This window comes from Oryx dammah, unplaced genomic scaffold (genome assembly GCF_014754425.2).
Source record: "Oryx dammah isolate SB20612 unplaced genomic scaffold, SCBI_Odam_1.1 HiC_scaffold_22, whole genome shotgun sequence".
NCBI classification, from domain to species: Eukaryota; Metazoa; Chordata; class Mammalia; order Artiodactyla; family Bovidae; genus Oryx; species Oryx dammah.
In genome coordinates this window covers 53,245,885-53,272,025 of record NW_024070206.1, presented here as the reverse complement: position 1 = coordinate 53,272,025, position 26,141 = coordinate 53,245,885, and the positions used below count along the sequence as shown (strand labels likewise).

At 38.4% G+C, this 26,141-nt stretch overlaps 1 protein-coding gene across 1 annotated transcript in view; it reads right to left on the bottom strand.

The window, feature by feature from the left end:
• The window catches only part of CCDC102B (coiled-coil domain containing 102B), a 269,181-nt gene that overhangs the window by 188,230 nt on the left and 54,810 nt on the right, over window positions 1-26,141 (bottom strand). The window contains exon 4 of the mRNA XM_040264340.1: window positions 17,638-17,746. Coding sequence (XP_040120274.1) covers window positions 17,638-17,746 — 109 coding nt within the window. The remainder of the gene's footprint in view (window positions 1-17,637; window positions 17,747-26,141) is intronic.

Here is a 26,141-nt window from a genome sequence, read left to right as displayed (position 1 = left end):
AAAAGTGAGGAATATAGGATAGAGATTGCCTCAGCAGAAGGCCATGCAGGTACCTCCCTGGTGCTCCAGGGGTCATGACTTCACCTTCCAATGTAGAGGGTGCAGGTTCCATTCTGGACAGGCAGCTAAGATCCTACATGCTCAAAGCCAAAAAAACCCAAAACAAAATCAGAAGGAATATTGTGACAACCTGAATGAAGACTGAAAAAATAAACTAGGAGAAGGCTCTCCAAATACCACTGTCCCAGGGACAGCTAGCAACAAGGTTCAGCTCTTTCAAATAACTTGAATTAACCATAAGCATACAGAGAAGCCTCCAAAATTTCATCACTTATAGATTCAAAACTTAGTCAAATATTCTTTTAAGTAAACTTTACCTAATTCCCTCCCTCAGCCTGAAAAAATGGTAGTAAACAGACTAAAGAATGTGTAACTACCATGAATGCAAATTTTACTGTATCTTTCAAGTCAAAATAAAACACTGATTTTAGTGGTCTTTAAACTCTTTTGCTCTCATGCTAAATACCCTTTACCTTTTTAAAGTGTGTCTTAAAACATTATATTTATTTAGATTCAAAAAATAAAATTTCTGGTGAATTTTAACTATTGACATTTTAAGTAAAATGGTTGTATCACGCTTCACGCTACTGCTGCTGCTACGTCACTTCAGTCATGTCTGACTCTGTTCGACCCCATAGACGGCAGCCCACCAGGCTCCCACGTCCATGGGATTCTCCAGGCAAGAACACTGGAGTGAGTTGCCATTTCCTTCTCCAATGCATGAAAGTGAAAAATGAAGGTGAAGTCGCTCAGTCATGTCCAGCTGTTCGCGACCCCATGGACTGTAGCCTACCAGGCTCCTCTGTCCATGGGATTTTCCAGGCAAGAGCACTGGAGTGGTTGCCAGTTCCTTCTCCAATGCTTCATGCAATGACATATAAAAACCACATAAATGTGATATTCACTCTCATCTGTTAAAAAAAATTATATCATTAATTTTATTTCTTAAATTTTTATTTCTATTCCATCTCTTTCATGTCATCATACTGTAACATATGTTTATACTTGAAAAGGTTTTTACTCTATAAGATGAAATAGAAATATGTGCATAAAATATGTATGCATATATTATGATTGTAAGGTTCCAAATGTTAAAAAGTGTATCTTGGATTGAATTATTTTAAAGATTATTTCAGGTACATGGTTTCATAAAAATAAAATCAGATAGCACATATTGTGATACATAATTTTTAAATATAAATTTATCATTTACTGGCAATGCATCTTTTAATGAGATGGACACATTTTTCCAATTAGTTTGTGTATCCATGGATGAAATTACTTATTGATAGAAATGAAATAAGAATTATCATCAGTTTTATTTATTCTTTTTAAAATATGAACCCTGAGAAAAGTTGATCACACATCAGTTTGTTAGTGCTACGGGGACATCCAAAAACCACATGCTTCTTATAGGAAGAACACACTACCTAAGAGAACACTCTGAAGCAATTACTTACATTAAACTTATTGATCCAACCAACCTTTTATAAGAAATATAGAGGACAGAGAAACATATTAAATAGCACCACTGGATGCAATCTCTAAAACCCAAAATAAAACTTTACAAGATAAATGACTTGGCTTTTTAAGTAAATTATAAAAAGGAAAAAGGAGAAAGAAATATAAAGAAAAATCTACATATTAAAACACACTTACAAAGACATATCCAATTAAAATGTCTGAGCTTCATTTGAGTTTTTATTCAAATGAGTCATCTGTGAAAATAAAATTGATGTTTATTTAAAAACCGGACATTTGAACATTGAGTATTTGATATTAGCAAAGTAATATTAATTTCTTAGGTTTGAAAATGATATTGCTGTGTTTAACAAAAAAAAGGCTTATGTTTTGAGATATAAATGAAAATGCTTCTCAGATGGAATAATGCAATTGGGAAGGGGGATGAAGATCACAGAAGTTTAAAAAAGTCCAGCCATGAGACAAAAATTATTAAATATAGTTTATGGGGTTCCTTGGGGTTCTTTATAGTATTTTCTGTTTTTGTATACAGATCATGAAACTACAGAACATTAAAGTTTTTAGGGAGGCAAAAGCGTGTTTTAGATTCTTAATTTTAGAAAACAGGATTTTTAAGGATTAGCATCATTTAATTCTTAATTAAATATTGCCTGAAGCTGCACATAATTACCATAGTGTAAGACTAGAGGAAAACAACAGAATGGGAAAGACTAGAGATCTCTTCAAGAAAATTAGAGATACCAAGGGAACATTTCATGCAAAGATGGGCTCAATAAAGGACAGAAATGGTCTGGACCTAACAGAAGCAGAAGACATTAAGACGAGGTGGCAAGAATACACAGAAGAACTGTACAAAAAAGATCTTCATGACCCAGATAATGACAATGATCACTCACCTAGAGCCAGACATCCTGGAATGTGAAGTCAAGTGGGCTTTAGAAAGCATCACTACAAACAAAGCTAGTGGAGGTGATGGAATTCCAGTTGAACTATTTCAAATCCTGAAAGATGATGCTGTGAAAGTGCTGCACTCAATATGCCAGCAAATTTGGAAAACTCAGCAGTGGCCACAGGACTGGAAAAGGTCAGTTTTCATTCCAATCCCAAAGAAACGCAATGCCAGAGAATGCTCAAACTACCACACAATTGCACTCATCTCACATGCTAGTAAAGTCATGCTCAAAATTCTCCAAGCCAGGCTTCAGCAATACGTGAACTGTAAACTTCCAGATGTTCAAGCTGGTTTTAGAGAAAGCAGAGGAACCAGAGATCAAATTGCCAACATCTGCTGGATCATGGAAAAAGGAAGAGGGTTCCAGAAAAACATCTATTTCTGCTTTATTGACTATGCCAAAGCCTTTGACTGTGTGGATCACAATAAACTGTGGAAAATTCTGAAAGAGATGGGAATACCAGACCACCTGACCTGCCTCTTGAGAAACCTGTATGCAGGTCAGGAAGAAAGAGTTAGAACTGGACATGGAACAATAGACTGGTGCCAAATAGGCAAAGGAGTACGTCAAGACTGTATACTGTCACCCTGCTTATTTAACTTACATGCAGAGTACATCATGAGAAACGCTGGACTAGAAGAAGCACAAGCTGGAATCAAGAGTGCCGGGAGAAACATCAATAACCTCAGATATGCAGATGATACCACCCTTATGGCAGAAAGTGTAGAGGAACTAAAAAGTCTCTTGATGAAAGTGAAAGAGGAGAGTGAAAAAGTTGGCTTAAAGCTCAACATTCAGAAAACGAAAATTGTGGCATCTGGTCCCATCACTTCATGGGAAATAGATGGGGAAACATTGGAAACAGTGTCAGACTTTATTTTTGGGGGCTCCAAAATCACTGCAGATGGTGATTGCAGCCATGAGATTAAAAGACCCTTACTCCTTGGAAGGAAAGTTATGACCAACCTAGATAGCATATTCAAAAGCAGAGACATTACTTTGCCAATACAGGTCCATTTAGTCAGTTCAGTTCAGTCGCTCAGTCGTGTCCGACTCTTTGCGACCCCATGAATCGCAGCACGTCAGGCCTCCCTGCCCGTCACCAACTCCCGGAGTTCACTCAGACTCGCGTCCATTGAGTCAGTGATGCCATCCAGCCATCTCATCCTCGGTCGTCCCCTTCTCCTCCTGCCCCCAATCCCTCCCAGCATCAGAGTCTTTCCAATGAGTCAACTCTTCTCATGAGGTGGCCAAAGTACTGGAGCTTCAGCTTTAGCATCATTCCTTCCAAAGAAATCCCAGGGCTGATCTCCTTCAGAATGGACTGGTTGGATCTCCTTGCAGTCCAAGGGACTCTCAGGAGTCTTCTCCAGCACCACATTTCAAAAGCATCAATTCTTCAGCGCTCAGCCTTCTTCACAGTCCAGGCTATGGTTTTTCCAGTGGTCATGTATGGATGTGAGAGTGGGACTGTGAAGAAAGCTGAGGACGACAGAGGATGAAATGGCTGGATGGCATCACTGACTCGATGGACATGAGTTTGGGTGAACTCTGGGAGTTGGTGATGGACAGGGAGGCCTGGCATGCTGCGATTCATGGGGTCACAAAGAGTCGAACACAACTGAGCGACTGAACTGAACTGAAGACTAGGAAAAATCAAATACTCATGTTTGAATATATTTTATTAGGGCTAAAGTGTGTGATTTAACTTCACCAAGTAAGAAATTAGTACCAACTTTGGTAATAATGAAAGAATATCTTTCTTTTCTGCAAAGTTTTAGAATTTGAAATGTTTTTCTTTGTTTTCCTGTTTAGTCTCGGTCTCTTGATGACCTATACATCTGATGACCTATGTATCTGACCCTGGTAGCTCAGCTGGTAAAGAATTTGCCTGCAATTCAGGAGACTCCAGTTCAATTCCTGGATGGGTAGATCCCCTGGAGAAGGGATAGGCTACCCACTCCAGTAATCTTGGGCTTCCCTAGTGGCTCAGATGGTAAATAATCTACTTGCAATGTGGGAGATCTGGTTTCAATCCCTGGGTCTGGGAGACCCCCTGGAGGAGAGCATGGCAACCCACCCCAGTATTCTTGCCTGGAGACTCCCCATGGACAGAGGAACCTGACGGGCTACCGTCCATGGGGTCCCAAAGAGTTGGACACGACTGAGAGACTTAAGTATAGTACCCGAACATCTGTCAAAATCAAAGCTTTCATTTAGAAAAATAATATCATTTTAAAATGTTAACCTCTTGCTTCAGACATGCATAAAACAGATAATGTTAATATATTTTCTTACGGGAAACAGATCGAATAGGAAATGGCTACCCACTTCAATATTCTTGCCTGGAGAATCCCATGGCCAGAGGAACCTGGTGAATTATGGCCCATGGGATCGCGAAGAGTTGGGACACAACTGAGCAGCTAAGCATGCGTGGGAAACAGAAAATTATGCCTCCTAAATTTTTTCTAAAAGTTAGAAAATTTTTCTAAATATTAGAAAATTTAATGATGTTTCCATTAAAAAAATCAGCATGTTTATGTTCTCTATTGAGTTGTCATAGGAATAATTGGTAAGAAGGCAAATTATAGAAACTCAATTTAAAAATCTACATAAGTTGAAAGAAGGGATTTAAAGTTGCACTTCTATGAGATGTGCAGCATGGGTAAATTTACAGCACTACATTAGATCAGTGATTACCTAAAGCTGTGGGGATTTTAGGGAACTAAGAAGTGACTGCTGAAAGATCTGTTTCCTTGGAGGCATAGATGGTAAAGAATCTGGCTCCAACACAGGAGACCTGGGTTTGATCCCTGGGTCAGGAAGATCCCCTGGAGAAGGAAATGGCAACCCACTCCAGTATTCTTGCCTGGAGAATTCCATGGACAGGGGAGCCTTGTGAGCTACAATCCACGGGGTCACAAAGGGTCAGACAACACTAAGCACGCATGCATGCTAAAGGATCTAGGGTTTCTTTCTCAACCGATGATGATTATGGTGACAGTTGCACAAGTCTGTGAATATTTTAAAAACCATTGTATTATGCTCTTTACAACGAAATGCATGGTATGTGAATTATATCTGTTGTTGTTGCTTAGTTGTTAAGTCATATCTGACTTCCACTGGGCTTCAACCTGCCAGGCTCCTCTGTCCATGGGATTCTCCAGACAAGAATATTGGAGTGGGTTGCCATTTCCTTCTCCAGAGGATCTTCCCAACCCAGGTATTGAACCCACGTCTCCTGCATTGGCAGCTGAATTCTTTACCACTGAGCCACCTGGTAAGCCTGAATTATATATAAATAAACCTATCAAATATGTAAAAAGGAAAGATAAATTTAATCAAAGGAATTACAGCAATTAAATCTTCTGGTTTAATTTTAAGTCACAAAGAGCATCTGTTAGAAGCATTCTTAATCAAACAATCTGAAACACAATACAAGTTTTCACCTCTTAATTTGTCTTCTTGGCATCCCTACTTTAGGAAGAATCAAGAAGCCTCCTCATCCACTTCTCTTTGTAGATAATTTATCATTGTGAGTGTGATTCAAAATCAATTCAAAGATTTCATACTTAAACTCTCTCTGTCAATATTAAAATGGCACTTGAACTTTTGCGTATGATGCTGTTTGTAACGTACTTACACTACTCTTGGAAACATTCCATTTTACATGATTTTTCACTAATTTGGTGACTTGAAACTTGTTAATATGTTCTTCCTTTCCCCTAACATATGGCATTTCAAAATCATTGGAGATTTGAACCTGATCTGTATAAGTCTTTCCCACGATGAAAGAGCTGACAAAATCAGTTTTCTTCTTTGGGACTTTGTGGCTTTTGTATAAACAATGCATTATCTAGAATCAGCAAAAACCATCTATATAGTGAAAAAAAAAGTCAGAACAATGGAAAATAGTCCAGAAGTAAGATGTCATAAACTATATAAAGCATTTCTTTTTTTTTTTATATTGATGTGACTAACTAGGAGTACATGTAGCTCTTTCAATGCTAGTTATGTTAATACAACTGGAAAAGAGAAAAAAGCCATTGAGCAGAAAGAAACTAGAACTTGCAGAGAGAAGATATGGTCAGGTTATAGATTTTTTTGGTAAAGTTGATGTATTAAGGTTCTTTAGTGAAACAGACCAAGATATGTGTGTGTGTGTGTGTGTGTGTGTGCACGCACACACACGCTTAGTCACTCAGTCGTGCCTGACTCTTTGCAACCCCATGGACTATAGCCTGCCGGGTTCTTCTGGCTATGGGGATTCTCCAGGAAAGAATACTGGTGTGGGTTGCCATTTCCTTCTCCAGGGGATCTTTGTGACCCAAGGATTGAACCCAGGTCTCCCCCATTGTAGGCGGATTCTTTGCCATCTGAGCCACCAGGGAAGCCCTAGAATACTGGAGTGGGTAGCCTATCTCTTCTCCAGGGTAACTTCCCAACCCACGGATCAAACCGGGGTCTCATGCATTGCAGGCAGATTCTTTACCAGCTGAGCCACCCGGGAAACCTATATATATAGTCAAAGCTATGATTTTTCTGGTAGTTATGTACAGATATGAGGGTTGGACCATAAAGAAAGCTGAGCACTGAAGAACTGATGCTTTCAGACTGTAGTGCTGGAGAAGACTCTTGAGAGTCCCTTGAACAGCAAGAAGATCAAACCAGTCAATCCTAAAAGAAATCAACCCTGAACATTCTTTGGAAGGACTGATGCTGAAGCTGAAGCTCCAATCCTTTGGCCACCTGATGCAAAGATCAAACTCATTGGAAAAGACCCTGATGCTGGGAAAGATTGAGGGCAGGAGGAGAAATAAGCAACATATGATGAGATGGTTGGATGGCATCAATGACTCAATGAACATGAGTTTGAGCAAACTCTGGGAGATAGTGAAGGACAGGGAAGACACATGCTACAGTCTCCAGGGGTCACAAAGAGTCAGACATTACTGAGCAAATGAACTGAACTGATACATACATAGTTTCATTTATTTTTATTTTCCATAAAAATGTTTATCATAGGGAATTGGCTCACTTGACTACGGAGGCCGACAATCCCCAATATGTACAGTCGGCAAGCTGGAGACCAAGGAGACCCAGTGGTAAAAGCTCCAATCCAAGTTAAAAGACCTGAGAACCAGAAAGGGTCATGGTGGAGCTCCAATCTAAGTCCAATAGGCTAGAGATCCTCCATGAAAACTGGTTTCCATTAACAGAAGAGCTGGTATTCTAGGTCAAAGACATAGGCAAAAGGAATTCCCTGTTACTTGCATGTAGATCAGACTTTTTGTTTATTCGAGCCTTCAACTTATGAGATGAGGACCACCCACATCAGGAAGGGCAATGTGCTTTACTGAGTCTACTCATTCAAATGCTACTTTCATCTCAAAACACACTCATGGACACACTCAGAATAATGTTTGACCAGATACATGGGCACGTGGTGGTGGCCAAGCCAAGTTGAGCTTTAATGTGAAATTATCACAGTGGGTTTTGGGGATTTCCACACTTCCCAACCTCCTCTCCAGCTCATGTTTTAGAGCAGCAGATATCAATTCAAGGTGTGCAGCAGGATAATGAGCTTCTAAATACACAGATATATAATCATCACTCATAACCAATTAAATCAAAATCTTTCAAGAGACATATATATTTTAAAAAATTATTTTCAGTTGAATCTAATGCATTTTGCTAACTTGGTACAACTGAAGAAAAAGATTATTTACTCTTTCTTTTATAATATCCAGATTATCCATGTGAGAACCCTGGTGAGATTTCATCAGCACCTCCTTTTGTGTATACTAGATGATGTTAATGTGAATATAGAATTATATATTCCACTGGCTTTGATCACAACCTCAGAACTGTATTAGAAAAGAAAATTGCCTCAAGTGACAATTACACATTCGAAAGTGCATTTCAAAGAATACTCTTTGTTCTAGTGTGTCATCTGTGCCTTTTCAGTTCTCCCATATGATCTCTGTAAAAATACCAGCTAACGGAGCCTTCTGTCTTTATGATTTCTCCACTCTCTTTAAAACTACTGGTACTAATCGGGATGCACCAGAGCCTAGAAGAGGAGGGCGTGATGCTCTGAGTCTCCACCACGTCCAGAGCTCTTTCTCATCTGAGCAGCTACACTCAGTTCCTCCCACGTAACGTGGAGCTGCTATCCTGGACACAGCCCTGAGGATGCCTCATTCAGACGCTGCTGTCTAGATGGTGATCAGTGGCCTAGAAAATAATCTAAGACCGGAACCCATTTACCAGGGGATAATAATTAGGGGACACAACGCGGGAAGGAGAGGGGGTACCAATTGAGAGAATAGTATTGAAATATACACATTATCACATGTAAAATAGATAGTTTCCCAGGTGGCACTAGTGGTAAAGAACCTGCGTGCAGACGCAATAGACGTAAGGGCCTCAGGTTCAATTCTTGGTAGGGAAGATACCATGGAGGAGGGCATGGCAACCCACTCTAGGATTCTTGCTTGGACCATCCCCATGTACAGAGGAGCCTAGCAGGCTACAGGCCATAGGGTTGCAGGGAGTCGAACGTGACTGAAGCAATCTTGGTTAGTGGGAAATTGTTGTACAACACAGAAAGCTCAGCTCCGTACTCTGTAATTACCTTGAAAGGTGAGATGAGGGGAGTGGGGTGGGAGGGACGTTCCAGAGAGAGGCGATATATGTATACTTATGGCTGATTCATGTGTGTTGTATGGAAGATGTTAACACAACATTGTAATTATTCTCCAGTTAAAAACAAATTTGTGAAAAATGAAAAGGGATTGTGGAGGTGGTGGTTTAGTCACTAAGTCATGTCCGACTCTTGCAACACTACTAGGCTCCTCTGTCCATGGGATTTTCCAGGCAAGAATACTGGAGTGGGTTGCCATTTCCTACTCCTGGGGATTTTTCCCAACCAAGGGATCAAACCTGGGTCTCCTGTACCCCAGGCAGATTTATTAATACAGTCCATGGAATTCTCAAGGCCAGAATACTGGAGTGGGTAGCTGTTCCCTTCTCCAGGGGATATTCCCAACCCAGGAATTGAACCGGCATCTCCTGCATTGCAGGTGGATTCTTTACCAGCTGAGGTACCAGGGAAAGGGGTTGAAAACCACATAAAACCCTGGACATAGAAGTTCATACCAGCCTTGTCCATAATTGCTAAAACTTGGAAGCAACCAAGATATCCCTCAGCAGGTGATTGATAAACTTTGGTACATCCTTTCAATGGAATATTATTTAGCACTAAAAAGAAAGGAGCTATTAATCCATGAGAACACATGGAGGAAAGTATATCATTAAATGAAAGGAGTCAATCTAAAAAGGTTACATACTGTGTGTCCAACTCTATGACATTCCGAAAAGGAAAATTTATGGAGACAATAAAATATCAGTGGTTACCAGGTGTTGGAAGAGCTGGGGCAAGGAAGGATGAATGCATGGAGCAGAGGATTTTTAAGACCGTAAAAGCACTACGTTTGATAGCATCATGGTGGATATATATCAGGATAAGTTTGTCACAACCCATAGAACGTACCCTAAGGTGCATTCACACTGAGACTGAACCCTAGGGTAAATGGTAGACTCTGAGTGACCATGTGTCAAGGTACTTTCATCCTTGGTAAAATGTGTACCATTCTGCTGAGTGATATTGACCACTGGAAAGGCTTTTATGGGTAGGGACAGGAGGTATATGGGAAATCTCCACTATGGAGAACATTCAGGGGTTCCTTTAAAAATTAAAAATATAAGTACCATGTGATCCAGCAATCCTACTGCTGGGTATATAACCAAAATAACTGAAATCAAGGTCTCTTAAGAGATATCTGCATGTACCTATGTGGGTGCATGCGTGCGTGCTGTTGCTTCAGTTGTGTCTGACTATTTGTGGCCCTAGGGACTGTAGCCCACCAGGTAACTCTATCCAAGAACACTGGAGTGGGTTTCCCTGCCCTCCTCCAGGGTATCTTCCTGACCCAGGGATCGAACTCACAGCTCCTGCATTGCAGGTGGATTCTTTACTGCTGAGCCACCAGGGAAGGCCATCCTCATATTTACTGCGGCCATTATTCACAACAGCCAAGACAAGGAAACAAGCCAAATGTCCATGAACAGTGAATGAATAAAGACAATGAGGTATATACATTCAGCGGAATCTCATTCTGCCTTAAAGGTAAGGAAATCCTGCCATTTGCAACAGGGATGAACCTAGAGGAAGTTATGCTAAAGTGAAGTAAGTCAATAACAGAAAGACAAATACGGCATGATGCTCATATGATGTATATCTAAAACAGCCCGATTTACAGAAATGTGGAATAGGATGGTTGGAGAAGGCAATGGCAACCCACTCCAGTACTCTCGCCTGGAAAATCCCATAGATGGAGGAGCCTGGTAGGCTGCAGTCCATGGGGTTGCTAAGAGTCGGATACGACTGAGCTACTTCACTTTCACTTTTCAGTTTCATGCATTGGAGATGGAAATGGCAACCCACTCCAGTATTCCTGCCTGGAGAATCTCAGGGACAGAGGAGCCTAGTGGGCTGCCTTCTATGGGGTCGCATAGAGTCGGACACGACTGAAGTGACTTAGCAGCAGCAGCAGCAGAATAGGATGGTTACCAGGGGCTAGGAGCAGGGGAGGCCAAAATGAGGAATTGTGTTTAAATGAATAGAAAGTTTCTGTTGAGCAAGATGAATGAGTTCGAGAGATCTGTAGTCCAGCATAGTACTTGTCGTTAACAATACAGCATTATGGTTGTTCTTTAGCTGCTAAGTCACACCCAATTCTTTTGGACTGTAGCCCACCAGGCTTCTCTCTCCTTGGGATTTCCTAGGCAAGAATACTGGAGTGGGTTGCCATTTCCTTCTCCAGGGGATCTTTGTCACCCAGGGACTGAACCCACATCTCCCACTTGGCAGGTGGATTCTTTACCACTCAATCACCTGGGAAGCCCAATGATATGGTATTGCGCCCTTTAAAATGTTCAGGTTTAAATCTGAGCCAACGCAATATGTTAAAAGGACAGAACTCATGTGAAGTGTTCTTACAACAAAGCAAGCAAACACACACATAAGAACACAAGAAAAATGCTGGAGGTGAGGGACAAGTTTAGTGCCTTGGACACACATCATGATGGTAACATGATGTGTATCCAAACTCATCAAAATGGATACATTGTGTGCAATTGTTTCCATATCAATTACACCTCCATAAAGGTAAACAAAATCATTAGAAATACTTGGAACTCCCCCCACCAAAACACATGCCACCTTCTACCCCCAAAATATCATGAATTCCTAACTCCAGACCTTGTCTTTAAAGTGTATATTTGAAAAAAAAGAAATGTTTATAGAGTTATGAAATGATAATGCAGATGAAAATAATGGGCACATATTTTTCAGATTTTTTTATATCAGTTTTTTAAATGGTGTACTACGCCTTCCTGTTTTATAGCTGCTTCCTTCACTCAGGTGTCTACAATCAATACCTTTGATGTCAGTATATTCATAGCAGAGCTGACATGAGCAGAATGCCTTGATCCAATCTCCTTTTCAACATGAAAACTGCCTTGCAAGTAAAAAAAAAGCTCATGCTATTTACTAAAAGTAGGCTCCTTATCTCCAGAATGGTCTTAACTGAGTATCCCTGTATAGGGATTTCTTCTCGGAAAAGATAAAACCAGAATTTTTGGATTTATGGGCATGCATCGCTGGAAAGTGTCCTGTCAGCTGGAATAGAGAATAAAGATGTTCACAGACAACTGGTCATGGCCACTGTGTAACTCCCTTAGAGACCTTAATTTTATCTTTTCAACCTACTTCAATCATCATTCTCAAAGTATTCATTTGTGTAGATTAATTAAATATCAGCTGACTTCTTTGTAATATATTTAAAATTTTAAATTAGTATTGGTTAACTTAATCAGATGCTAAAACATCTGATTTCAACCTATCATTTTTCTTTACCACTTTATGTTTCTATTAGTACAAGTAAAGTAGGTTCTGAGTAGCCTAATTTTCTTTCATAATACTTATAATAGCTTCAGAGTTAAGTCAGTCATATCAGTGTTCTGAGGGTTACCTTGGCGATGTCTATAAATTATCCACTAGTAGTTCAATTAATTCTGACTTACGTAATTTAGTGCTTACATTATTCTTAACTACATTTGTTTAAAAGGTCTTGAAGGCACTTGTATGAGCAAAGTGGTGTCCCATAGGCTTCATTGTTCTTATACATTTATAGAATTCTAATATGGTATTTTATCAGTCTCACTCTTTCTCTTGATTTATGTCTTGCAAAGAACAAGTTGAACAGATTTTCATGATGCATGGGATGACAGATGTGAAGGTTCACTTCAGTACCCTGGAAAATCTAAAATCTTCAGTGATGTAGGACAGTAGCCTCCCAGGTAATAAAACTAGTCTAGGATTTCACCTATTCTCCCCAGGTGCTGCAGTGTTCAAGAATCTGCCCGCCAGTGCAGCAGACACAAGAGACTGGAGCTCTACCCCTGAGTAGGGAAGATCCCCTGGAGAAGGAAATGGCAACCCATTCCAGTATACTTGCCTGGAAAGTTCTGTGGACAGAGGAGCTGGAGGGCTACAATCCATGAGATCACAAAGAGTTGGATACGACTGAGCAACTAACACTATAAGTATTTAAAACAAATATTTATAAAAGAACACTGTAAACAATAAAATACTAGGGACTTTGCTATTATCACAAGAAGATAGAAGATTTCTAAACAAAGTCTCTGAAAAGACACCAGGTAAAAGAACAAAATTTTCAAAGAAAGGTTAAAAAGTTACAATTTCATATTTTAGCTTAAGGTCAGTTTTAAAATACTAGCAGTTTTCTCTACATATGGTTAAAAAAAAAAAGCTTCAATTATGTAAAGAATCAGTCACTTATTGTTAAAGCAAGGTATCATACTTATTTGTAATTGATAATACTTATGTGAATATTTGATTCTCTATATTATGAGTTCCATAAAAATGGTCATTACAGCACTCTTGGAATTCATAATCTAATTTCAAATCAGTATTCACAGACTCACAGAGGGAAAGCTGACTGAGTATTAAATTCAGCATGGGAACAGCATTTTGAATACAACCATCTCTACTGCTGCTCATTGTCTAAGTTGCATTTTAAATACCTATTAGATTTTACAATTAAATTCTCATATTTACTCTTCTCTAAGTGTAAGTAATTTAAGAATGATTTCCCTCTAAAGCACACCACACTTTCAAATACATTTTTAAAAAACTTGGTCTATTAAGCACATCTGTTTCCAACTCTAAAAACTTCTAATCTCTCCATTAGCAGTTTTTTGCCAGGCATGTATTTGTTTGTAAGTTTCAGGCATTTAAAAAGAATTATGCAATATTCAAAAACTTTTATAGATGAAAATCTACAGTGAAAGGGTCATTTATCAGAATTGTTGAGAAGTGGAGTAAGAAAGGAGAATTCATATGAAGTTCCTGAGGATGTATCATGCTAACTTTATCTGTCAATCAACTTATTTGAATTTTAAATATTTCACATTTATAACTACTGTACAATGACCTTTCTAAATGTACTGTAAGATTCCTGTCTCTTACAATCTATTATAAAACAATTAAACAAAGAATATATAAAAATTACATGTTGCTCATTGACCAACCTAGATAGCATATTCAAAAGCAGACATTACTTTGCCGACTAAGGTCCGTCTAGTCAAGGCTATGGTTTTTCTAGTAGTCATGTATGGATGTGAGAGTTGGACTGTGAAGAAGGCTTAGCGCCGAAGAATTGATGCTTGTGAACTATGGTGTTGGGAGTCCCTTGGACTGCAAGGAGATCCAACCAGTCCATTCTGAAGGAGATCAGCCCTGGGATTTCTTTGGAAGGAATGATGCTAAAGCTGAAACTTCAGTACTTTGGCCATCTTATGGGAAGAGTTGACTCATTGGAAAAGACTCTGATGCTGGGAGGGATTGGGGTCGGGAGAAGAAGGGGACAACAGACGATGAGATGGCTGGATGGCATCACTGACTCGATGAACATGAGTCTGAGTGAATTCCGGGTGATGGACAGGGAGGCCTGGCGTGCTGCAATTCATGGGGTCACAAAGAGTCAGACATGACTGAGCAACTGAACTGAACTGAAATATTTTTATTGTCTAAATTTTTTTAAACATTTTATAATGTTTTATAAAAGTAAATTATATGTGTATACTACATGACTTCCAAAGTCTCTGAATATCATAAATTCCCTTTTAGGACAAGGGAAGAAATATTTTTTTAAAAATCCCATGTAGGGACTTCTCTCGGAGAAGGCAATGGCACCCCACTCCAATACTCTTGCCTGGAAAATCCCGTGGACAGAGGAGCCTGGTGGGCTGCAGTCCATGGGGTCGCCAAGAGTCGGACACGACTGAGCGACTTCACTTTCACTTTTCACTTTCATGCATTGGAGAAGGAAATGACAACCCACTCCAGTGTTCTTGCCTGGAGAATCCCAGGGACGGTGGAGCCTGGTGGACTGCCGTCTATGGGGCCGCACAGAGTCGGACACGACTGAAGCGACTTAGCATAGCATAGCATAACATAGGGATTTCTCTGGTGGTCCAGTGGTTAAGACTGTGCTCCCAATGCAGGAGGCCTAGGTTCCATCCCTGATCAGGAAACTAGCTCCCACATGTCACAACTAAGGCCTGCCACAGCCAAATAAATAAAAAAAAAAAAAATTTTAGAAAAATAAGTCCATGTAAATAATTTGAACAATATTTTTAAATCTGTTAACTTTTCATCCTCTGCAATAAAAACTCTTTTTTTTCATTCATTGCCAGTTTTCTTCATTTTTCAAATTTTTAGTTCATTTAACTGAAAGATGCATTCACAAGTCCAGACATTTAAACAAATTTTCCTCAACAATTTTGAAGCTTCCTCTATTCCAGACATTCTATCATTTTATCTAGTAAAAGGATCACATATGTTTTAATATACATTTCTGCATGGGCATCAAAATAAAGACCCTATTTACGCTATGAAATTCTACGTTGGTTTTATTTTTTTCTCATCGACAAAGCTGTGTTAAGCAATTTAAAGTAGACATTTCCCAATTTGATACCCTCAAATATCATCTTTGAATAGAAATCATTAAATGTTTTAAAATATAATTATCATTTTGTAAACCAACTCAAAACCATGAACTTTTTCAAAAACAGTTGCTTTCAAAAGCTAAATTGATGTTATCAAGTCTGCACTGCCCACTAGTGGCAGGATACTGTAAATGCATGGTTTCAATTAAAGATGCATTCTATCTTAAGTATTAATTTTCTCAATCAGATTTAGAACTCATTCTAAGACAAATACCCATACATCCAAAGCATAACATGTTTTTTGCATTATGAGATATTTTTCCTATAGAACATCAATTTAATGTCAGTGTTCACACCCAGAGACATCATGTTCACTTAGGTATCCGTGAATATAAATATGGTGAATCCATCATAAATGTGTGTTTGTATACACGCATACATCACATACATAATCATGGTTTAAGATGGGAAAAAAAAAACCTCTGACAGTATAACATGAATCCATAAGGCAGAAATAAACTTTATCTAGCTTAACTTTTTAAAATTTATGTCTCATTGAGAAATGTTACCACATTGCCTGTGGTTCTCACAGTTTGAAATTATCTTTCTTTAAAAAATGATTTTTAGGTAGGAGACATTGGGTTGATGCAGAAGGCTAGTTGTAAACCTGTGAATGATGATAACTATGCTTTACGAATGTCAGGATGCATGCAAATAACACATAACAAGGGGCAACAAAGGTCTGTGCATATTCCCTCACTGTATTTCGGCAGACTTGGGTCAATGACTCCACACTTTATCACTTGCTGGAAACAAACCTGCAGCAACGTTCATATGGAATTTCATGAACAGAAGCTATTGCTTCTAATGAATCTGTTGGAGGAGTGTTTTAGATTAAGGCATGGTTACATAATATTTTGATACACAGCTTCTTTAGACACCAACAGATCGTACGTGTATTTGTTGCTCTTCAGTCGCTCAGTCGCGTCCGACTCTTTGCGACCCCGTGGACTGCAGCATACCAGGCTTCTTTGTCCTTCACTGTCTCCTGGAGCTTGCTCAAATTCATGCCCATTGAGTCGGAGATGCCATCCAACCATCTCATCCTCTGTCGCCCCCTTCCCTTCTCCTCCTGCCTTCAATTCTTCCCAGCATCAGGGTCTTCTCCAATGAGTCGGTTCTTTGCATCAAGTGCCCAAAGTATTGGAGCTTCAGCTTCAGCATCAGTCCTTCCAATGAGCATTCAGGGTTGATCTCCTTTAGGATGGACTGGTTTGGTCTCCTTGCAGTCCAAGGGACTCTCAAGAGTCTTCTCCACTACATATGTGTATGTATGTATACAGCACACATATGAACTAAACTGTAATTCATTTGAGAGCATTTAGTATGTCAGTACTTTTGCTCCATATTTTGCTTTACTTTGCTCTGCTTATTATTCTATCACACACTTGCCTAGTACAGTGTCTTAGTACACAGAATACATACAGTATTATTTAAATAATGAATATTAATAAATCATGGAAAGCATTCATGAGAGCATTTTATTGATGAAAGCACAAAGGAATTGTATAAAGGCTAATGGCTAATTCTGAATAACTATAATGCCAATATGAAAAGAACCTAAAATACATTTGAGATAAATGAATATTTTCAGACAGCTTTATAAAAGAGTAAGATAAAGCTGGTTATTATAGATGCTCTGATACGATGGCATCTTCGGCTGTCTTATTTCCTCATATGTGCCAGAACTGGATAATTAATTGTGTCATGCTATTATTAAAAATGTGTGTTATTTTTAAAATATTCATTAAAAATGAATGTATTCATTTTTAATGTATTCATTAAAAACATAGAACAAGATTTCTTATGGCTCAAATTTGATTTCACTGATTCCACTATTGATACAGGAGTTAAAATATCTCTTATGGAGGGAATTCAATCTGTTAACCTCCTTTTCTCTGTCTACTCAGTCTTCTGCCCACCAGGTTACACACGGAACAGAGAAAATACTTTCATGCTCCCTTTACATTGTACATCTCCCTACCTGTTTCAGACTTTTTGCCTTTGCTTCTTTCAGTTCTTCATACTTCCATTTCCACACAGACAAAGCCGACTCCAGTCGTTCTATCTCTTTTTCCAAAGATAAGCGCATTCTAAATAGAGAACCAAAAGCAAAATAGTCTTACAATTTAAACACAATTTTAGGAATGCATTCAATTTTAGATTTTCTATTTTCCTAATTTTTGATATTTACATATGATCATTGTCAGGATAGAAAACTTTCTTTTCGCTTATTAAAAATTGCAAATATTGGATAAAAGTGAGTTTAATTTGTTTTTCTGCCAACTGGCTTTACAGTAGTTTGCTGCTGCTGCTGCTAAGTCCTTCAGTCATGTCCGACTTTGTGCGACCCCATAGACAGCAGCCCACCAGGCTCCACTGTCCCTGGGATTCTCCAGGCAAGAACACTGGAGTGGGTTGCCATTTCCTTCTCCAATACATGAAAATGAAAAGTGAAAGTGAAGTCTCTCAGTTCTGTCCGACTCTTCGAGACCCCATGGACTGCAGCCTACCAGGCTCCTCCGTCCATGGGATTTTCCAGGCAAGAGTGCTGGAGTAGGGTTTCACTGCCTTCTCTGTTACAGTAATTTAAATATATTTAATTTGGCTTTGCCAGGACCAAATAATTGAGTTTCTGCCTACTTTCCCCTGCATTGTTCATTCATTTCTTTCAATGCTTCTTATTCATATTGTTTCCTTACATAGTAGGTATGTATGTTTCTAAGTTTAACATGGTTTTAATCCAACTTCATATTGTGACTGTATATGAAGAATTCTTTGATATGACAGAGAATACTAAGGAGCCCATCTAACAATTTAAGTAATCAATCATTTACTGGAGACACAAAAATACTGTATTTTTTGCAATTCTGTTTTAATAATTTCCCTGGGATCTTTAAATTAGTTAAAATAATTGAAATTAATTTCTCTATTTGTAGAGTGACAAAACTTGAATTAAAATCTGGTCCTTTAGTATCTCATCATTGATTATTTTTCCCACGCCCACATGTCTGTTAGAGTGAATCACTGAAAATAACTGTTTATTTCTGGTTGTAATTAACAAAGGTCAACCTTTGCAAATGGCCAGTCCTCATCCAGGTAGTAGATTGTATGGGGTGCGTGGTAAATCACTTGTCATGTCTGGCTCTTTGAGACCCTATGGACTGTAGCCCACCAGACTCCCCTGTCCATGGGATTCTCTAAGCAAGAATACTGGAATGGGTTACCATGCCCTCCCTCCAGATCTTCCCGACCCAAGAACCAAGCCTGCATCTCTTATGTCTCCTGCATCATCAGGTGGGTTCTTTACCACTAGCGCCACTAGATTACTGTTATAAATACTCATTTTCTCTCCTCTGCTTCTATGGACAGAGTTGCTTTCCCCAGCCCTCGATTCTAGGCTTTGACAATGAGATATTAGCCAAAGTGACGGATTGCAGAAATCTGAACTGAATTTGCGTGGTTAGGCTTCTGGTGTTATGCCTCAGCCATCACTGTGGACAGAGCTTCCCCAGGAACATCTGCCCCCCAAATAAACATAGAAAGCAGAACTGAGTCCAGCCTTACCAAGAAGCCAAGCCCAGCTGGGCCAGTGGAGGTCAGCTGACCTTGCATCCACCTGGACAAAATACACTATTGTCCCGAGTCTCTGAATCATAATTATCTTTTTATGCAACTGAAGAGAGCTGATATAGGAAATGATACTAACAAAATGAAAAATATGTAGACTTAATTTGGGGATCAAATGGTGGACAAAGCTGGGGAAGAAACAGTGGTAAAACATAAGAAGCTAGAAAAATAATGATACATGTTATTTTGTGGTGGACACACGGCCAAATTGTCACTTGCAGTGTCTTAGAAATAGAAAATGTGCCTGACATTACCAATGGAATGTCATTTCCATATTTACAAGAACTATGAATCTTCTAGCTAGCAACACTATGAAAATAATTTAAAATACAACTAGGCCATAAACATATTAGTTTAATTCAGTCAATGGGTAAGAACCCCACTGAGGGTGCTCCCTGATGACTCAGTGATAAAGAATCTGCTTGCCAATGCAGGAGACACAGGTTCAATCCTTGGGTCAAGAAGATCTGCTGCAGAAGGAAATGGCAACCCACTCCAGTATTCTTACCTGGGAAATCCCATGGACAAAGGAGCCTGGTGGGCTACAGTCCTTAGGGTTGCAAAACGAAGCAACTAAACAACTAAACAGTTGTTCATTATTATATTTGCATGAATCAAGTCATAAAATGAGAGGATATAAAAAAATTTGTTATGGCTTTGCTGTTGCTGCTAAGTCGCTTCAGTCATGCCTGACTCTGTGCGACCCTGTAGATGGCAGCCCACCGGGCTCCTCCGTCCATGGGATTCTCCAGGCAAGAATACTGGAGTGGGTTGCCATTTCCTTCTCCAATGCATGCGTGCATACTAAGTCGCTTCAGTCGTGCCCGACTCTGTGCGACCCCATGGACAGCAGCCCACTAGGCTCCTCTGTCCACGGGATTCTCTAGGCAAGAATTCTGGTGTGGGTTCCCATTTCCTTCCCCTGTTATGGCTTTCAGTTCAGTTCAGTTCAGTCGCTCAGTCATGTCCGACTCTTTGCGACCCCATGAATCGCAACACACCAGGCCTCCCTTCACCTCAAAAGGCTCAATTGTAAAAAAAAAAAAACCACCAGTACCATTTATAGGACTATATTTTGGAATCCCTTATTAACACAGCAAATATATTGCAATGAACAAAGAAAAATGTCCATTTTTCTCAACCTCAACTATTGAAGTCAAGGTCCCAAAATGACTCCAAAACTTCTGATAGATAAACAGACTTAGCCAGCTGATGACACCCAAGTTGCTTACCATGCTATGATTTTTGCCTTAGTAACTCTGTCTGGGATTTCAAGAATAGTACTAAGTATAGAAACAATGAACAAGCTTCCAAATACTAATATTTTGTGTTGAATATAGAAAGAATATATAAAAGTCAATTGTACATTAACATATATGTTTGGCATTTAGCTTTTGAAGTTTTAGATGATAAGGAATATTTAAATATTTGTAAGTATTAACTTGAACTTGTAAATTTAAGTTGAAAATATAATCGAATTGTACTGCTTATGATTTCATTAAAATGTTTAAGAATCACTGTATTTACAATTTTAATTTACTAGAATTACATGAGTAGAATATGTTGTCAGTAATTGATAATTTCAAAATGGAAAAGGAAAACCTTAAATTAATAAAATAAGTTTATTAACGAATATTAACCAACTATATTTGTGTAAAGAAGTGCACAGTGACAAATTTTCTCAAAATTAATTTTGAGAATATATTTATAACTAGAATATAAAACTTATACTTGAAAATTTGAGAAAAGTCTAAATTTATAAATTCAAAATTACACATGTTGAGAAATCAGCATCAGCTTGTAACATTACACTTTAATAAATCAGATTATAATGTTAGTAAAAGAAGCTTATATTAACATTAAAATGACTTATAGTTACTATAGAATAAATGCTGATCCTCAAAAATGTCATCAAAATTATTGGGGTAGCTATACACTGAATAGTTTTATAAGACGTTCAAGAAGAACCTTTCAAATGATATGTCAAACTTTTAATCTTAGTTTGATATATAAAATATAGATATAGTCTAAAGATACAGCTATATTTAGATTATGTCTAGACTCAGAATAAGTAACCAAAACCAGTTCATGAAAGAAAAATAATTGAATTTTGCAAAGTATATTAAAATGAATACATAATCATTTGTATTTTTTATTTAAGGTAGATTAAAATACTCTATTATTTTTCTCTTTAAGTATGCATCTTAAATAAAAACACTAATATTTATTAGAAGTTATTATTATTTACTTTAGTAAAAGAATATGATAAATAGAATAATAAATTATTTATTATTTAGTAAAAGAAAATATACATTTTATTATGTAAAAGGGTACAATTTAGTCAGAGAAGTGAGAGAACAGGCAATTGATTAAAATTTATTTAATAGCAATGTGATGCTTGGATTCTTTTTAGCATAGCTGTATTAAAAAAATTTGTAACTATTTGTTTTGAGCAGTAGGCTGTAAGGACAGTGAACATGTAAATGTATGCAACAAAGGACATTCTTTAAATCCTTAATTTTCTGGCCTAATCCATTTGTTCTACATTTCAGAGGGATTTTCAAAATTGATAATTATACTTAAATTTATAATTGGAATTTAAATTATCTTCATATTATTTGAACTACAAGAAGGCAAACAAGAAAAAAAAAACCTAATTTACTTTAAAGAATATTGCATCTTTTATGCACACATTCTTTAGAAAAACAAAGTTACTAAGACAAAGCTCAGAAAAAATACAACATTTTAATATGATTACATAAACTTTAAAAAATCAAACTGCTAATATATATATTTCATGATCTAAAAATAATATATGAGCCAAAATGGTTTTATATGAATATGATTATATTTCTGTGAAATCTTTTGATACTTGTTAACTATCCCATGATGATCTCATAATAAGTGAGCATAAATTTTAAACATCTAGACAAGAAGATTAACCAAAATATTTTTCAGAAATAAAATCCTTGAAACATTACTATCTAACAACAGATATTAACTCATTTTTGAAACCTGTGTGAAATTTCATTGTAAAGTATCTAGTCAGTATTTTCTTAGAGACCTATGTCAATTTTTTTGCCAGGCAAAAGTCATTAATTTGTAATTAGATCTAGATACAGAATCCTAGGGATGGGGGAGCCTGGTGGGCTACCGTCTATGGGGTCACACAGAGTCGGACACGAGTGACTTAGCAGCAGCATAGTTTCCGTTAGTCCAGAAAAATAAACGACCCAATCAAAAAATGGGCCAAAGAACTAAATAGATATTTCTCCAAAGAAGACATACGGATGGCTAACAAACACATGAAAAGATGCTCAACATAACTCATTATTAGAGAAATGCAAATCAAAACCACAATGAGGTACCACTTCACACCAGTCAGAATGTCTGCGATCCAAAAATCTGCAAGCAATAAATGCTGGAGAGGGTGTGGAGAGAAGGGAACCCTCCTACACTGTTGGTGGGAATGCAAACTAGTACAGCCACTATGGAGAACAGTGTGGAGATTCCTTAAAAAATTGCAAATAGAACTACCTTATGACCCAGCAATCCCACTGCTGGGCATACACACAGAGGAAACCAGAATTGAAAGAGACACATGTACCCCAGTGCTCATCGCAGCACTGTTTATAATAGCCAGGACATGGAAACAACCTAGATGTCCATCAGCAGATGAATGAATAAGAAAGCTGTGGTACATATACACAATGGAGTATTACTCAGCCGTTAAAAAGAATACATTTGAATCAGTTCTGATGAGATGGATGAAACTGGAGCCGATTATACAGAGTGAAGTAAGCCAGAAAGAAAAACACCAATACAGTATACTAACACATATATATGGAATTTAGAAAGATGGCAATGATGACCCTGTATGCAGGACAGCAAAAAAGACACAGATGTGTATAACGGACTTTTGGACTCAGTGAGAGAGGGAGAGGGTGAGATGACTTGGGAGAATGGTATTGAAACATGTATAATATCATGTAAGAATCGAATTGCCAGTCTATGTCCGATGCAGGATATGGCACGCTTGGGGCTGGTACGCGGGGACGACCCAGAGAGATGTTGTGGGGAGGGGGGGTGGGAGGGGGGTTCAGGTTTGTGAATGCATGTACACCCGTGGTGGATTCATGTCAATGTATGGCAAAACCAATACAGAATTGTAAAGTAAAATAAAATAAATAAATAAAGTTAATATTACATGATGAATAATACAAAATTATACAAGTATACTTTTAATAAGCAACATATTTGTCACTTTGTGATTTCACTCCTATTTATAACTACATCTTTCAGCAGTAACATCTCTCAATATCTTTCATTTTCAGCATTTTCAGCATCTTTCAACAAACAGCCAAAGTCATATACAGGTAATTTAATTAGAAAAGAGATGATTTTAAAGAATACTGTTAAGCTTGGAGATGCCCAAGAGGATCAGAGACCAATGCGTGGAGGCACACAGCCAGGAGAAAAACCCACCTCAGGTCACAGAACTGGTCCTCAGATGCTCCCACTGCCTGTTGCCTTACATTATCCTGATATCAACTATGTGATTGACAAACAATACACTTGCATCAGCTCATTTAAGTAGAAAGGGATATTAATAGCACAAGGAATCTCTGGGAGAGCCAGAAAAGCAAATGGGGAATGTGCAGAGTCAGAAACACCAGAAATAAAGCCATAGTAAATCTTCCCGCCAGCACTACACTGCAATCACCTTTTAGGCACAGACCTCACAGCATGACCTCAATACCCCCAACTCAAGTCACAGGATGGTGTCACCAGACACAAGAGATCACTTTGGCTCTGAAAACAAGAAGTGATCACATCCACTGTCTTCCCCCCTCACCAGGTTGGATTCTGGTGCACTCTTCTTTTTGGAGTAATGCCTTCTGCTAAAATATCCAGATGGCTATGTCAAAGGTCTGCAGCATACCTGCAAAGGGAACTGAGGTAGAAACGTACTAGCGTTTTTATAGTCTATGCAGATAGATTCTCTCATAGGTACAGGACTGCCCAAACACAAAAGAGATACTTTACAGTAAAGGAAAAAAAATACAAAAATTAACTTGAACTGGATCAAGGGCCTAAATTTAAGTTGAACTTAAAGAAACAGAGACGTACATATATAACAATGGCTGATTCACGTCGAGGTTTGACAGAAAACAACAAAATTCTGTAAAGCAATTATGCTTCAATAAAAAAAATAAATCAAAAAAAAAAAAAGAAGAAACAGAGAATAGAGTGGTGGATGCCAGGAGCTGGGAGATGGGCAAAGCAAGGAGATGTGATCAAAAGGTAGAATAAAATGGGGTTCTCCTGATGGCTCAGCAGGTAAAGAAAGAATTTGCTTGCAATGCAGGAGACACAGGAGATGCAGGTTCAATCCCTGGGTGGGGAAGATCTCCTGGTGGAGGAAACAGCAACCCACTCCAGTATTCTTGCCTGAAAAATCTCATGCACAGAGGAGTTTGGCAGGCTAGAATCCATAGTGTTGCAAAAAGTCGAACACGACTAAGCACACACGCACATTACCAGACTTGCATGAAATTTTTCATTATGTTAATTGAGGGATACACACATATTCACATCCGTGTGTGCATATATATATCTATATTTCTATCTCATGCTAATCACTGGAGCATTTTCAACTTGGGATACCATCTCACCAATATTTAAAATCTAATTTTATTATGGAAAATCACAACATTTAATGAAGCAAAGCAAAACTCTTCTTATATTGAAAACAAATCAAGAAACATGGGTAAATCTATGGCTGATTCATGTTGATGTTTAGTAGAAACCAATACAATACTGTAAAGCAATTATCCTTCAAGTAAAAATAAATAAATTAAAAGGAAGACTAAAACTCAGATTAATCAACACAAAGCCAACACTTTCTAAGGGATGCAGGTGCCATCTGCAGTTTAACTTTAGAACCAATTCTAAATGCTAAAACACTGCACCAGAATAGTTTATCCCATCGTCTCTCTCACTTAGAGTGTGATTTGCTAAAGTTCTTCCTATTACTTTGCCGACTAAGGTCCGTCTAGTCAAGGCTCTGGTTTTTCCTGTGGTCATGTATGGATATGAGAGTTGCACTGTGAAGAAGGCTGAGCACCGAAGAATTGATGCTTTTGAACTGTGGTGTTGGAGCAGACTCTTGAGAGTCCCTTGGACTAGAAAGAGATCCAACCAGTCCATTCTGAAGGAGATCAACCCCGGGATTTCTTTGGAGGGAATGATGCTAAAGCTGAAACTCCAGTACTTTGGCCACCTCATGCAAAGAGTTGACTCATTGGAAAAGACTCTGATGCTGGGAGGGATTGGGGGCAGGAGGAGAAGGGGACGACAGAGGATGAGATGGCTGGATGGCATCACGGACTCGATGGACCTGAGTCTGAGTGAACTCCGGGAGTTGGTGACGGGCAGGGAGGCCTGGCGTGCTGCGATTCATGGGGTCGCAAAGAGTCGGACACGACTGAGCAGCTGAACTGACTGATTCTATGTGAGGATCAGTTTTCCCTCTGTCATCTCAAATTTTCTACCTGGGAAGTCATTTTTTTAAAGAGATCACAAATATACAAGTTCTCAGTACACAAGCAACTTCCAGATACTGAGCGATTATTTATCAAACTGAATAATACTCAGAGTACAAATAATAGAAAAACTTAAGTGTTTTTGATGAGGGGATTCTAGTCAGTGATGATGTTGGGAATGAGACCCCAAGTTCTCTAGGTTAATTGTTTTACTCTAGTCAAGAGAAGTTTCCCACTAAGTGGGAACATAGGAAAAAATACATTCCCATCTTCTCAACTCCAGCCACCCACTCACTGAGATTGCAGGAGGAAG